The sequence below is a fragment of the Mytilus trossulus genome, unplaced genomic scaffold, assembly GCF_036588685.1.
Source record: "Mytilus trossulus isolate FHL-02 unplaced genomic scaffold, PNRI_Mtr1.1.1.hap1 h1tg000122l__unscaffolded, whole genome shotgun sequence".
NCBI lineage: Eukaryota > Metazoa > Mollusca > Bivalvia > Mytilida > Mytilidae > Mytilus > Mytilus trossulus.
Window position 1 is genome coordinate 997395 of NW_026963298.1, and position 14188 is coordinate 1011582.

At 32.5% G+C, this 14188-nt stretch overlaps 1 protein-coding gene across 1 annotated transcript; it reads left to right on the forward strand.

The window, feature by feature from the left end:
- Positions 1–834: 834 nt before the first annotated feature.
- Positions 835–13902, forward strand: LOC134700136 (uncharacterized). The gene is made up of 2 exons (XM_063561503.1): positions 835–848; positions 12821–13902. The coding sequence occupies exon 2, from the start codon at positions 12846–12848 to the stop codon at positions 13656–13658; it is 813 nt and encodes a 270-aa protein (XP_063417573.1). The 5' UTR covers positions 835–848; positions 12821–12845; the 3' UTR covers positions 13659–13902.
- Positions 13903–14188: the final 286 nt, after the last annotated feature.

The following is a 14188-nucleotide window of genomic DNA, read 5'->3' on the forward strand; positions in this document are numbered from 1 at the left end:
AAGTCTGGGTATACAGTTTTTGTTTGCAATTCACACATCGTCTTTTTCCGCAACCCTTGCAAGAGCCTACTTGAGAGGATAAATCAGATCTCACAAGCAAGTCTTTAAGGCTTTTTGGCCTATGGAAAGCCAGTACAGGTGGCTCGGGATATGTAATATACAACTCGTCTAAACATCAACCCAACAATGTTGGATCTGTAAAAAGAAAATTTTGGTTCTTCCCTCGCCGGGATTCGAACCCATGCTACTGAGATGTCGTCAAACAAATCATAAATCTATGGCAGCTTTGTTTTTGTCAGTTTCTCCAAATCTATATGGCAGATTTCGATAATACGTAATTTTAAATAACGTCATGTTACGTCCAAGCCATCGCTAACAGTTACGGTTTCGTTATATAATTAAATATTTTTTTCAGAATTCGAAAGTACGTTTACTGAAATCAATGCAGATGAAAGAATATATATACGTAGCAGCAAAATCGCGGGTGCAGGCAATTTCACAACAAATGTACATGTATTTGGTGTTTTCGCTATTTTTGTTTCGTGTTTATAAATTGATTCTTGTTTCAGCTCCTTGTTTTGACTTGTTCTCGTGTTTCCTGTGGTGTCCTCACCACATTAATAGTACAATTTTGCACTGTGCATTTTTAAATCTGGAATTTTATGGGGAAAAAATCACTTATTAGTTCTTTGTTTTTTAAAACTCCTTAAGTTTCGGGGATACTCAACCGTAAAGAAATATACCCGGGGCATATTTAGGTTGCTTAGAGCCGCAATTTGATTGGTTAATGAAATGATTTTGTCACGCATGTCAAATTTAACTCTTTCCCTTAATTCGAGAAATACTGAGTAAGTGAGACGTGTTTATAAATTTGAAGTTTAAAAGATAGAATTTATGGCAAATACAAACATTGAATTGACAATGAAATAGTTAAACAGTTCATAAAAAGATCCATCATTTAAATTTAGTAAATTAGTACAAGTTATGAGTGGGTAAAAATATCATAATCTAGAGTACAATGCCTGAGATTAAAGAGTATAATTATGTATTTCAACTTTTCCTGTGAATTTTATACTGCTGTCGATGTCAATCTCTGTATATGCTATAAGAAATCACCCCTAGACATTAATACATAATTGAGTGATAAATGATCCAATAAACGTAAACATCCAAATGACAGAAAATATAAAATGGCCGACTCTATTACAAGGATCTTATATTTAATTGTTGATACGAATTAAACGTGCTTAAGTTACCAAAGGTGGCATTTAAATTTTACTACTAAAAAGCCTTGATTCACAGCTAATTTCAATGTATGTGGAGATCAGTCAAATAAAATAAACTGACATGAAAGATGATTTGGGTGTGCTTGAGTCTTTTTCTTTATGCAGGGTACCCAACTTGACTAAAATGGATTTGGCTCATTTAATTTCCTTAAAATTTTGATAAACATGTTTATTTTGACCTGTTGACAAATATAAAATTTGGTTTAATATAAAATGAAACACCCCCCCCCCCCCCCTTTTATGAAAATTCATGAATCAGCCACTGCTAGGTCTAACCCACTGGAAGCTCAGTGGCAAATATTTTGTGTATATTCAGAACTTAATATTGAATTAAGGGGCAATGGTACTACTTGCTAAGTTGAGTAAAATCTGATATGTATTTTATTGTTTGATATTGACACTGAATATTGTGATTCTTTTATCCTATGGCTAGGTTTAAGTAAATGTCATGTTAGCTAAATTTCCATTATATTCCATCTAATTAACCCCCCCCCCCCCCAAAAAAAAAAAAAAAGAAGTTTACTTTGAATTTAATGTTTTTGACTCGTCAATCCTCTTCCTGTCATCACAACTTCTTTAAAACTACTAACAGAATTTCAGGCAACTTTGATTCAACTTTTTTCTTGGGGTTATGTCCCTTGGAACTAAGAATTTTTGCATAAATTTCCTTAATACTTCTGCAGCTGTTTGTCATTGTAACTCTTTGGAATCTGAACTACAGAATTTCATGAATATTGTGTAAAAATGTGTCTTGACATCCTGCCTGCTAACCAACATGGTTGCCATGGTGTCTTCCTCGAATGCCAACATTTTATATGTTACCTATTCCTTGAATGCCAACAAAAATATTTCAATAGATGTTTATATAAGAACAATAGGTATTTAAATGAGAACTCAAGATAAAATTGCAACATTTTATCACTTTTTTATAAGGAAATAAAGTAGATTTTGGGGTTAAAATTATCATGAATTCTAAAGAAATAAAGAAAACAGAACTACTTTATTAATTTTTATGAAAAAAAATATTTTGAGAATGGAAATGTTTCTAAACAAAAGACATATATATATTTTTTTTAAAAGACTTTCTAGTTTAATACAACTATTTCAAACTTAAAAAAAGGGTATTAGAAATTTATTTAAATTCATATCATATTGAATATTTTATTAATAAATATAAACTATATTAACTTTTTAATTGAACAATTGATTAAATTTTACACTTGTAATAAAATTGAGAAAGGAAATGGTGAATATGTCAAAGCGACAACCACCCGACCATAGAGCAAACAATAGACTGTTATATGAAAATTGCTTGATCTTTTACCAGAAACTTTTTACAAAAAAGATATAAAATGTATGTTCATGAAACACCAGCACAGACTCTAGCTCATACTTGTTTTAACCTTGAAAACTTAAAATGATAAATGGGTTTAAAGTAGTTAAAATGAAAAGAAAGAATCAAATTTGAGTATGTGAGAATGCAGACATATAGGTTCTTTAATTGTAAACAGAATAAAAATATTTGAAACAACATGCATCATGTTCATTTTAAATAATTTGAAATTTCTGACATAATGAAAAATTGAATTCAAGTACCCTCTTTAATCAGTACAAATTATGGCTTTGCAAGTATCAATGTTGTTTCTTTTAAATTACATGTATTTATCATCACTTTAACAATCATGTTGAGTTAAATTATGTTTTTTAATTCACCTTTTACATAGCATTCCGGATTTTAATACCACTTCTAAAGAAAAGAGATTCTACACACAATGACTTTAACAAAATATCTAGAGTAGCTCTTTAAGTATATCTTTTTGTGGAAGTTGTTGAAAAAAACACATTTTTAATGTCAATTTTTGGTATATATATTAACTCGGATAGAATTTTCTGATACATAGCCAGAAATTAGTAGTGCTTTTGCTCATTAATATTTGTAATATGTAAATGAGAATTGTGCCACGTGCCACATGATTATAGTTTGAACTAGACTGGCTTGATATCATTAAAATCTTTAAAACACGGATATTATAAGTTGCCCGTCACAGAGTCCTTGTTTATAATCACTCTCATATTTTCGTAAAGTTGTCAGGCGGTCAAAATCAAAACAATGAACGCGAATTAAGTGAATTTTTCGTGTTCCCGTGAGTTTATTCTTCTTAAAATATTGGCATTTTAACTTTACGTGGGAACCTAGAGTTAAACGACTACACATACAAGGTTTGGACTGGCTTATTCTTTGGACATCCAAGTTTCAAGTTTCACCCCAGCAACTTGTTTTTCTAATGACCTTGTTAGCCAATTTTCAACATGAAGTTTGCAAATTTGAAGTTTCAGCCATTTTAGCCTGTATTTATACTGCAATGTTAAAAGCCTCTCGCTTCAATTTTCAAAATAGCTCAGGAACCTTGATTTTTGCAATGACAGTCATTATGTTTCGTTTAAATGGTGTATATTGTTGTGTATATTTATTTTCTGCCCAGCAACCTGTCTATCACCTAAATTAAAGTTAAAATAGACATTTTTTAAAAAATCCATATCATTTCAATATAATTTCAATATAATTTCCGTGACCCGTATCGGATTTCATTTGTATAATATTCAAATGAGCAAAGAAGCGTTGATTTCTGGATATGACATTGCCAGAAGATTACTAAGATTTGCTGACGGCTTTTTTTTTTGAAAGTTTTTTTAATAAAATTCAAAACTGCCTAAATTTGCGTAGATTGTTAAAGAAGCAATAGTAATTTACTACTTAGACATTCTTGGTCACTTACATTAACGTTAAAATGTAACCAAAACAATATGGGTCAAGAAATTAAAAATGGCAGAACTGTCAAGTCCGAAAATAAATATAAATCTTTAAATCATTTGTAACGATAAGAAATCTGCAACAGTTCATAAAATTTTCTTTTAATTTACGCAGAATAGAAAATCACCTCTGGAGCCAAAGAGATAGTTATATAAATTGTCTCAAAACTGTTACTTATTCTGAGGAATATAGAAATTTCACCCATATTATTGATTCATTCATGGAGAAAGAAATAACTCGGTGTGCAATGGCACTGGTCATTAAATAACCATCCATTATTATGATCATATATTTATAGGGACTGTTATGATGTTTACATGGACAATAATTTGGTTTATGTCACTAAAATTGGGTGATTAAAATAACTTTCCATGAACGATGTTAAATTGTTTTAACACATTCACAGAGCTATAATACTGTCCCATCATACACATGACAATGAATCAACTTTACCCAAACAGAGTAAATATATCTCAATTTGAAAACCACGATAAAATAAAATACATACAGGGATATGTTAGAGGGGTGAACTTGAACAGATAATGCAAAAGGAAGAAATATTTCACTCAATTACATTAAAAATTATGAGTAAAAACTCTTAATTGTTAATTTTTTTACTGGAGCTCTGCATGAAATCCACTTACCCAGTGTTCATGTAGAAATACAATGGGAGATAACTCTATCTAATTGAAATGATATTAGAATTATTTCCCCTGTATATTGTCTAGATCAAATTATACTATCAACTGCTTTGAATATTTAATCAAAAACCAATTGCTTCAGTTTAATATAAAGATACTAAACTTTTTCGAGTTTTTGCTTAAATTTAATTCAAAGGAGTCAATTCAAAGATTAGTGTCCTGGATTGATTTTGATGAAATGGGTTTATATATTTAGTTTTTTAGCTCACTTGGCCCGAGGCTTATGCCATTACTTGGCGTCCGTCGTCTGTCGTCGTAAACTTTTTCAAGAATCTTCTCCTCTGAAACTACTAGGCCAAATACATCCAAATTTTAACTGAATGTTCCTTAGGGTATCTTGTTTATAAATTGTATCCGAAGTTTTGATCTATCAACAAACATGGCCGCCATTGCTAAAAATAGAACATAGGAGTCAAATGCAGTTTTTGGCTTATATCTCAAAAACAAAAGCATTTAGAGCAAATCTGACAAGGGGTAAAAATGTTCATTAGGTAAAAATCTATCAGCCCTTAAATTTTCAGATGAATCAAACAACTAATTGTTGGGTTGCTGCCACTTAATTGGTAATTTTAAGGAAATTTTGCAGTTTTTGGTCATAATATCTTGAATATTATTGTACTTAAAGATAAACTGTAAACAGCAAAAATGATCAGCAAAGTATTACTGTAAGATCTACAAATAAGTTAATATGACCAAAATTATCAATTGACCCCTTAAGGTGGTACCTAACACATTCACTAAAACTAATTTGGCTCGTTTAATTTTCATAAAATTTTGACAAAGTATTTACTTTGACCCTTTAACAAAAATATAAAAATTTCTAAAATTTTGAACCAACCATTTTATCAGAAAAATTACACTGGTTATATAGCTGTTTGACAAACACCAATTTTGATCACTGAGAAGCTTAATATTTCCGTTACAACACAACGTAATTTAAACGTCTAGCTGACTTTACAGGGTTATCTCCCTGTAGTGTTAGGTACCACCTTAAGGGGTTATTGTCCTTTAATGACATTTTTCACAATTTTTTCATCATATTTGCTAACTTTAAAAAATCTTCTCCTCTAAAACTACTCAACCAAATTCAACCAAACTTCAACTAAATGATCAGTAGGGTCTATAAAATAAAGTTTGTGTTTTATTTTCTATTTCGTCATAAAACATGGCCGTCATGGCTAAAAATAGAACACAGGGTAAAATGCAGTTTTTGGCTTAAATCTCAAAAACTCCAGCATTTAGAGCAAATAAAACAGAAGTTAAAGTATTTATTAGGTCAAGGTCTACCTGTCTTGAAATTTTCAGCCGAATTTGGTAACTGGTTTTTCAGGTATAATGCCCCTGAATTGATGATTTTAAAGAAATTTTGCAGTTTTTGGTTATTATCTTGAATATTATTATAGATACAGATAAACTGTTAATAGCAAAAATGTTAAGCAAAGTAAGATCTACAAATAAGTCAATTTGACCAAAATTGTCAATTGACCACTTAAGGAGTAATTGCCCTTTAAAGACTTTTTTTACAATTTGTTCATCATGTTGACTTACTTTAAAAAATCTTCTCCTTTGAAACTGCTGTATCAATTTCAGCCAAACTTAGGCTAAATGAGTTTCAGAGTATCTAGTATAAATTTTATATTTTATTTCCTTGTATGTCAAGAAACATAGCTCCTATGGCTAAATTAAACATAGGAGAAAATGATTTTTTTTTTGCTTTTGAAGAAAATAGGAGGATTCAAAGAACATTTAAATAAATTGAAAAACCAAAATAATCATTGATGAGAGATTTAACCAAAAAAATTAAGGTGAGCGATTCAGGCTCTTGAGAGCCTCTTGTTAGTAATCATTCTTGTTTTGAGAAAATATGAGACATCTCTTATCATCAACCTACGTTTCAAATTTTATTTATAACACTATTTAGTTATTACTTTATAATATGGTACAAAAATCACCCATACAAATTGATTTGGTTTGGCCACAGATGACTTTAAAATGTTTATATCATTGAAAAAGCTCCAAATTATCTCCCTTTGGTGCAAAAATGTAATTTTTTGACGTTTAAATGGAAATATTTATTAACTCATAGATGACCTATATTTTTTATAATTGTTTTCAAACAAGCTGTACATAAAGTAAATAGTTGTAAAATTTAAGCGATTTCTGTAATTTAGTTCTTTTTATACCCCCGCTTTAAAAAAGGGGGGGTATACTGTTTTACCTCTGTCTGTCAGTCCGTCCCATGAAACTTTCGTCACATTTTTCTCAGGAACTACACATCCACCCTTTCTGTAATTTGGAATCAACATTTATATATGTCAGCCATACCGTGTGATGTCTTTTCAGATTCATCATTTATCGACTTCCTGTTTACCGAACACTTGTATGATTTTAAACATGATAGCCAAGTTGAAAATTTTCGTCACATTTTTCTCGGGAACTACAATACAAGGATTTCTGAAATTTGGTTTCAGGATTTATATAAGTCAGCTATACAGTGTGATGCGTTTTCAGATTCATCACTCGACAACTTCCTGTTTACCGAACACTTGCATATTTTTACACTATTAATATTATCCACTTGCGGCGGGGGTATCATAGTTTCACTTGTTTATTTCGATATTACCAATATGTATCTCCTATTAGTTCAACAGAAAAAAAAGGCAGTAAAAAAAATGTATGCTTCTTTCTGAGGAAGATTGTGAGCGTATATGAACGGTGACCCCATATTTTTATTATACCCCCACTTTAAAAAAAGGGGGGGGGGTAAACTGTTTTACCTCTGTCTGTCCTTCTGTCAGTCTGTCAGTCCATCCGTCCCATGAATATTTTTCGTCGCATTTTTCTCAGGAACTACAATACAAGGTCGTTGAAGGATTTCTGAAATTTGGTTTCAGGGTTTATCTCAGTCAGCTATCCAGTGTGATGTGTTTTCAGATTGATCACTTGACAACTTCCTGTTTACTGAACACTTGTATGATTTTTGTCGAGCCTTCGACCTTAGTCGAAAAAGGCGAGACTAAGCGATCCTACATTCCGTCGGCGTCGTCGGCGGCGTCAACAAATATTCACTCTGTGGTTAAAGGTTTTGAAATTTTAATAACTTTCTTAAACTATACTGGATTTCTACCAAACTTTGACAGAAGCTTGTTTATGATCATTAGATAGTATCCAGAAGTAAATTTTGTAAAAATAAAATTCCATTTTTTCCGTATTTTATTATAAATGGACTTAGTTTTTTCTGCCAGGAAACAAAACATTCACTCTGTGGTTAAAGTTTTTAGAATTTTAATAACTTTCTCCAACTATCCTGGGTTTGTACCAAACTTGGACAGAAGCTTGTTTATGATCATAAGATAGTATCCAGAAGTAAATTTTGTAAAAATAAAATTCTGTTTTTTCCGTATTTTATTATAAATGGACTTAGTTTTTTCTGCGGGGAAACAAAACATTCACTCTGTGGTTAAAGTTTTTAGAATTTTAATAACTTTCTTTAAACTATCCTGGGTTTGTACCAAACTTGGACAGAAGCTTGTTTATGATCATAAGATAGTATCCAGAAGTAAATTTTGTAAATAAATAAATCCATTTTTTCCATATTTTACTTTTAAATGGACTTAGTTTTTCTGCGGGGAACCATTACATTCACTCTGTGGTTAAAGTTTTTAAAATTTTAATAACTTTCTTAAACTATCCTGGGTTTGTACCAAACATGGACAGAAGCTTATTTATGATCATAAGATTGTATCCAGAAGTAAAGTTTGTAAAAAAATAACTCATTTTTTTCTGTAATTTACTTTTAAATGGACTTAGATTTTCTAACAATCATAAAATAGTAACAAGAGGAATATTTTTATTGATTTTTTTCCTCATTGTTGTTGAACCTGCGATTTACAGCAAAAATAGGCGAGACACTGGGTTCCGCGGAATCCTTACAAATTTTTAATATACACATGATAGCCAAGTTGAAAATTTTTGTCACATTTTTCTCAGGAACTACAATACAAGGATTTCTGAAATTTGGTTTCAGGATTTATATAAGTCAGCTATACAGTGTGATGCGTTTTCAGATTCATCACTCGACAACTTCCTGTTTACCGAACACTTGCATATTTTTACACTATTAATATTATCCACTTGCGGCGGGGGTATCATAGTTTCACTTGTTTATTTCGATATTACCAATATGTATCTCCTATTAGTTCAACAGAAAAAAAAGGCAGTAAAAAAAATGTATGCTTCTTTCTGAGGAAGATTGTGAGCGTATATGAACGGTGACCCCATATTTTTATTATACCCCCACTTTAAAAAAGGGGGGGGGGTAAACTGTTTTACCTCTGTCTGTCCTTCTGTCAGTCTGTCAGTCCATCCGTCCCATGAATATTTTTCGTCGCATTTTTCTCAGGAACTACAATACAAGGTCGTTGAAGGATTTCTGAAATTTGGTTTCAGGGTTTATCTCAGTCAGCTATCCAGTGTGATGTGTTTTCAGATTGATCACTTGACAACTTCCTGTTTACTGAACACTTGTATGATTTTTGTCGAGCCTTCGACTTTAGTCGAAAAAGCGAGACTAAGCGATCCTACATTCCGTCGGCGTCGTCGGCGGCGTCAACAAATATTCACTCTGTGGTTAAAGGTTTTGAAATTTTAATAACTTTCTTAAACTATACTGGATTTCTACCAAACTTTGACAGAAGCTTGTTTATGATCATTAGATAGTATCCAGAAGTAAATTTTGTAAAAATAAAATTCCATTTTTTCCGTATTTTATTATAAATGGACTTAGTTTTTTCTGCCAGGAAACAAAACATTCACTCTGTGGTTAAAGTTTTTAGAATTTTAATAACTTTCTCCAACTATCCTGGGTTTGTACCAAACTTGGACAGAAGCTTGTTTATGATCATAAGATAGTATCCAGAAGTAAATTTTGTAAAAATAAAATTCTGTTTTTTCCGTATTTTATTATAAATGGACTTAGTTTTTTCTGCGGGGAAACAAAACATTCACTCTGTGGTTAAAGTTTTTAGAATTTTAATAACTTTCTTTAAACTATCCTGGGTTTGTACCAAACTTGGACAGAAGCTTGTTTATGATCATAAGATAGTATCCAGAAGTAAATTTTGTAAATAAATAAATCCATTTTTTCCATATTTTACTTTTAAATGGACTTAGTTTTTCTGCGGGGAACCATTACATTCACTCTGTGGTTAAAGTTTTTAAAATTTTAATAACTTTCTTAAACTATCCTGGGTTTGTACCAAACATGGACAGAAGCTTATTTATGATCATAAGATTGTATCCAGAAGTAAAGTTTGTAAAAAAATAACTCATTTTTTTCTGTAATTTACTTTTAAATGGACTTAGATTTTCTAACAATCATAAAATAGTAACAAGAGGAATATTTTTATTGATTTTTTTCCTCATTGTTGTTGAACCTGCGATTTACAGCAAAAATAGGCGAGACACTGGGTTCCGCGGAATCCTTACAAATTTTTAATATACACATGATAGCCAAGTTGAAAATTTTTGTCACATTTTTCTCAGGAACTACAATACAAGGATTTCTGAAATTTGGTTTCAGGATTTATATAAGTCAGCTATACAGTGTGATGCGTTTTCAGATTCATCACTCGACAACTTCCTGTTTACCGAACACTTGCATATTTTTACACTATTAATATTATCCACTTGCCGCGGGGGTATCATAGTTTCACTTGTTTATTTCGATATTACCAATATGTATCTCCTATTAGTTCAACAGAAAAAAAAGGCAGTAAAAAAAATGTATGCTTCTTTCTGAGGAAGATTGTGAGCGTATATGAACGGTGACCCCATATTTTTATTATACCCCCACTTTAAAAAAGGGGGGGGGGGGGGGTAAACTGTTTTACCTCTGTCTGTCCTTCTGTCAGTCTGTCAGTCCATCCGTCCCATGAATATTTTTCGTCGCATTTTTCTCAGGAACTACAATACAAGGTCGTTGAAGGATTTCTGAAATTTGGTTTCAGGGTTTATCTCAGTCAGCTATCCAGTGTGATGTGTTTTCAGATTGATCACTTGACAACTTCCTGTTTACTGAACACTTGTATGATTTTTGTCGAGCCTTCGACTTTAGTCGAAAAAGCGAGACTAAGCGATCCTACATTCCGTCGGCGTCGTCGGCGGCGTCAACAAATATTCACTCTGTGGTTAAAGGTTTTGAAATTTTAATAACTTTCTTAAACTATACTGGATTTCTACCAAACTTTGACAGAAGCTTGTTTATGATCATTAGATAGTATCCAGAAGTAAATTTTGTAAAAATAAAATTCCATTTTTTCCGTATTTTATTATAAATGGACTTAGTTTTTTCTGCCAGGAAACAAAACATTCACTCTGTGGTTAAAGTTTTTAGAATTTTAATAACTTTCTCCAACTATCCTGGGTTTGTACCAAACTTGGACAGAAGCTTGTTTATGATCATAAGATAGTATCCAGAAGTAAATTTTGTAAAAATAAAATTCTGTTTTTTCCGTATTTTATTATAAATGGACTTAGTTTTTTCTGCGGGGAAACAAAACATTCACTCTGTGGTTAAAGTTTTTAGAATTTTAATAACTTTCTTTAAACTATCCTGGGTTTGTACCAAACTTGGACAGAAGCTTGTTTATGATCATAAGATAGTATCCAGAAGTAAATTTTGTAAATAAATAAATCCATTTTTTCCATATTTTACTTTTAAATGGACTTAGTTTTTCTGCGGGGAACCATTACATTCACTCTGTGGTTAAAGTTTTTAAAATTTTAATAACTTTCTTAAACTATCCTGGGTTTGTACCAAACATGGACAGAAGCTTATTTATGATCATAAGATTGTATCCAGAAGTAAAGTTTGTAAAAAAATAACTCATTTTTTTCTGTAATTTACTTTTAAATGGACTTAGATTTTCTAACAATCATAAAATAGTAACAAGAGGAATATTTTTATTGATTTTTTTCCTCATTGTTGTTGAACCTGCGATTTACAGCAAAAATAGGCGAGACACTGGGTTCCGCGGAATCCTTACAAATTTTTAATATACACATGATAGCCAAGTTGAAAATTTTTGTCACATTTTTCTCAGGAACTACAATACAAGGATTTCTGAAATTTGGTTTCAGGATTTATATAAGTCAGCTATACTGTGTGATGCGTTTTCAGAATCATCACTCGACATCTTCCTGTTTACCGAACACTTGCATATTTTTACACTATTAATATTATCCACTAGCGGGGGGGGGGGGGGGGGGGGGGGGGGGGGTATCATCAGTGAGCGGTAGCTCACAGTTTCACTTCTTTTATATTTCTATTAGGTATATAAGATAAAGTTAAATCATAGAAAAAAATAGCAAAATCCTAGAAAAAAAGTTGATTTAGATCCGCAAGCCCCCTTAACTGAGACAAAAACTTTCATGCTGGAAATGGAAAGTTTTTTGCAAGGACAAAACAGTTTTTATTCCTATACTATAGTTAAGAATCTACAATAGAAATAGAAATGAAATCTTTAAAATTGATTTGAACAATTTCAATATTAAATTATTAAATTGTCATCTGCTTGACCAGAATAAAAAAAAAATTCATCAAATCGAGGATAATAATATCTTTTTAGAGGAATAGAAAACATCCCCCCCCCATAAAATTCTATTTTTGTATATTAAACTCATTAACATTAGTCCCTGGACCTTACGTGAATTCAACACACAATCAATAACTGATCTTCCCCAGTTTTGGGGAATGAAAGAACATTTTGATTATTACCTTCATTATTGGTATTTATAGGGATATGTTTCTTTTTTATGAAACGTCCTTTGAAACTACAAGTCTTACCCCCCTCCCCCCTTTCTCTCACAACCACAACCCCTTTTTCAAAATTTTTTGTCCAACTTGCAAACTGTTCAGGGTTCGACTACTGCAGATGTATCAGACTGGGCTCTGCGAACTTATTGTTGTCTATAAAATTAACAAACATCACTAAGATCATTTTACTTTTCTGTATTTTCAGACAAAACGACAAGAAAAGCAAGAAAATGATTGGTATACTATGTATAGTGAGAGAGTTTGTAGACTTAGTAGGTCTGTGTCCGTTTGGTCCTTCGGTTAGACCATGTAGTGAGCCAGAGAGGTCACCCCAGGTTCAAGGTTTGTGTTGTGATGTTCCTTCCCCTGTGGTAGAGTCTCCTGAGCTACCAAGGGCTGCTGACCCGGAGCAGTGTTTGGTGGAAGCACCCCGTGTTGCATTGTTTTCAGCAATGCCATTTGAGGTAGAAGTCATTTCTACTTTGGATGACACTGTTGAAAACGATACAGCGGTGTTTGAGGAGGAAGAGGAACATGAGTTGGTTTTCGACACAGATGATGCTGACCTTTTCTCAACCTGGGATCAGGAGCAGCAGCAGGCTGATGAGTGGTGGGAGGATCTGGAAAGAAGGGTTATTGATGTTTCAGAGGAGGTCGCGGCCCTATCCGAGGATTATAGTGAGGTAAAACAAAGGTTGGAGAGTGATGATGAGACTCTGCAGATGTTTGGCGCAAACTTGGAAAGTGAGGGTCGAAATCTGCAGATGCAGTATGTAATCTCCAGGGTTTTACCTTGCTGTGGTCCTTTGGATTTAGAAGAATGTGTAAGTGATGTGGAAGAGCTGTCTCTAGAGGATGACGAGGTCTTTACTGATGAGCAGGATAGAGTTGTGATTTGGGATGAGGAGGGCAGAGCAGCTATGAGGAGAGTTTGGTTCAGGAGGCATTTCATGAAGAGTCATTGTCTGAATGGTTTTTGGAGGACCTTTAGAGGGTACAGTTTGAGGTGTCGGATGTTTCAGCTTAGTATTGTGTGTCGTTGAGAAGAGTAGGTTCACATTTGTATTTTTGTTAGTTTTGTCCCTTATGACCAGTTGCCCCCAGATTACTTGACAAGTAATGAATGACTGATGGTATTGATTGATCGGTTGGTTGATGTTTTAGTGATGATTGTATCTTGAACACTTCATTGAAGGTTTGGTCTTTTAATAGGTCATAACAGGTTTAGGAATTCTCTGGCAAAAATGAAAACTATAAATAGATAGAAGTAAACCTGCCCTTAGTCTTACTCCCGAGTCCCCCTCTACCCAAGTACTCTACCCTTACTTTCTTTGTAAATATATGTATATATGTGTAAATAAAAGCATGATTGTTTTATACATTTTTTAGTTAAGTCAGACATTGTATGTTACCAAAGGTAGATGTATAATGTTGTTATAGCATGTTATCATCATTAGGATATCAGAGACCTTCATATGTACAGTAATCATAGAAATAGAGTATTAATTTTGTACAGCAAAAACATTCACAATCACTAGTGAATTTGGTGAGAATTCGGGATTTCGCCGAGGTA

Bases quoted from the DNA above. Each gene is read 5' to 3' on its own strand.
- LOC134700136 (XM_063561503.1), top strand. From the start codon at position 12,846: ATGATTGGTATACTATGTATAGTGAGAGAGTTTGTAGACTTAGTAGGT.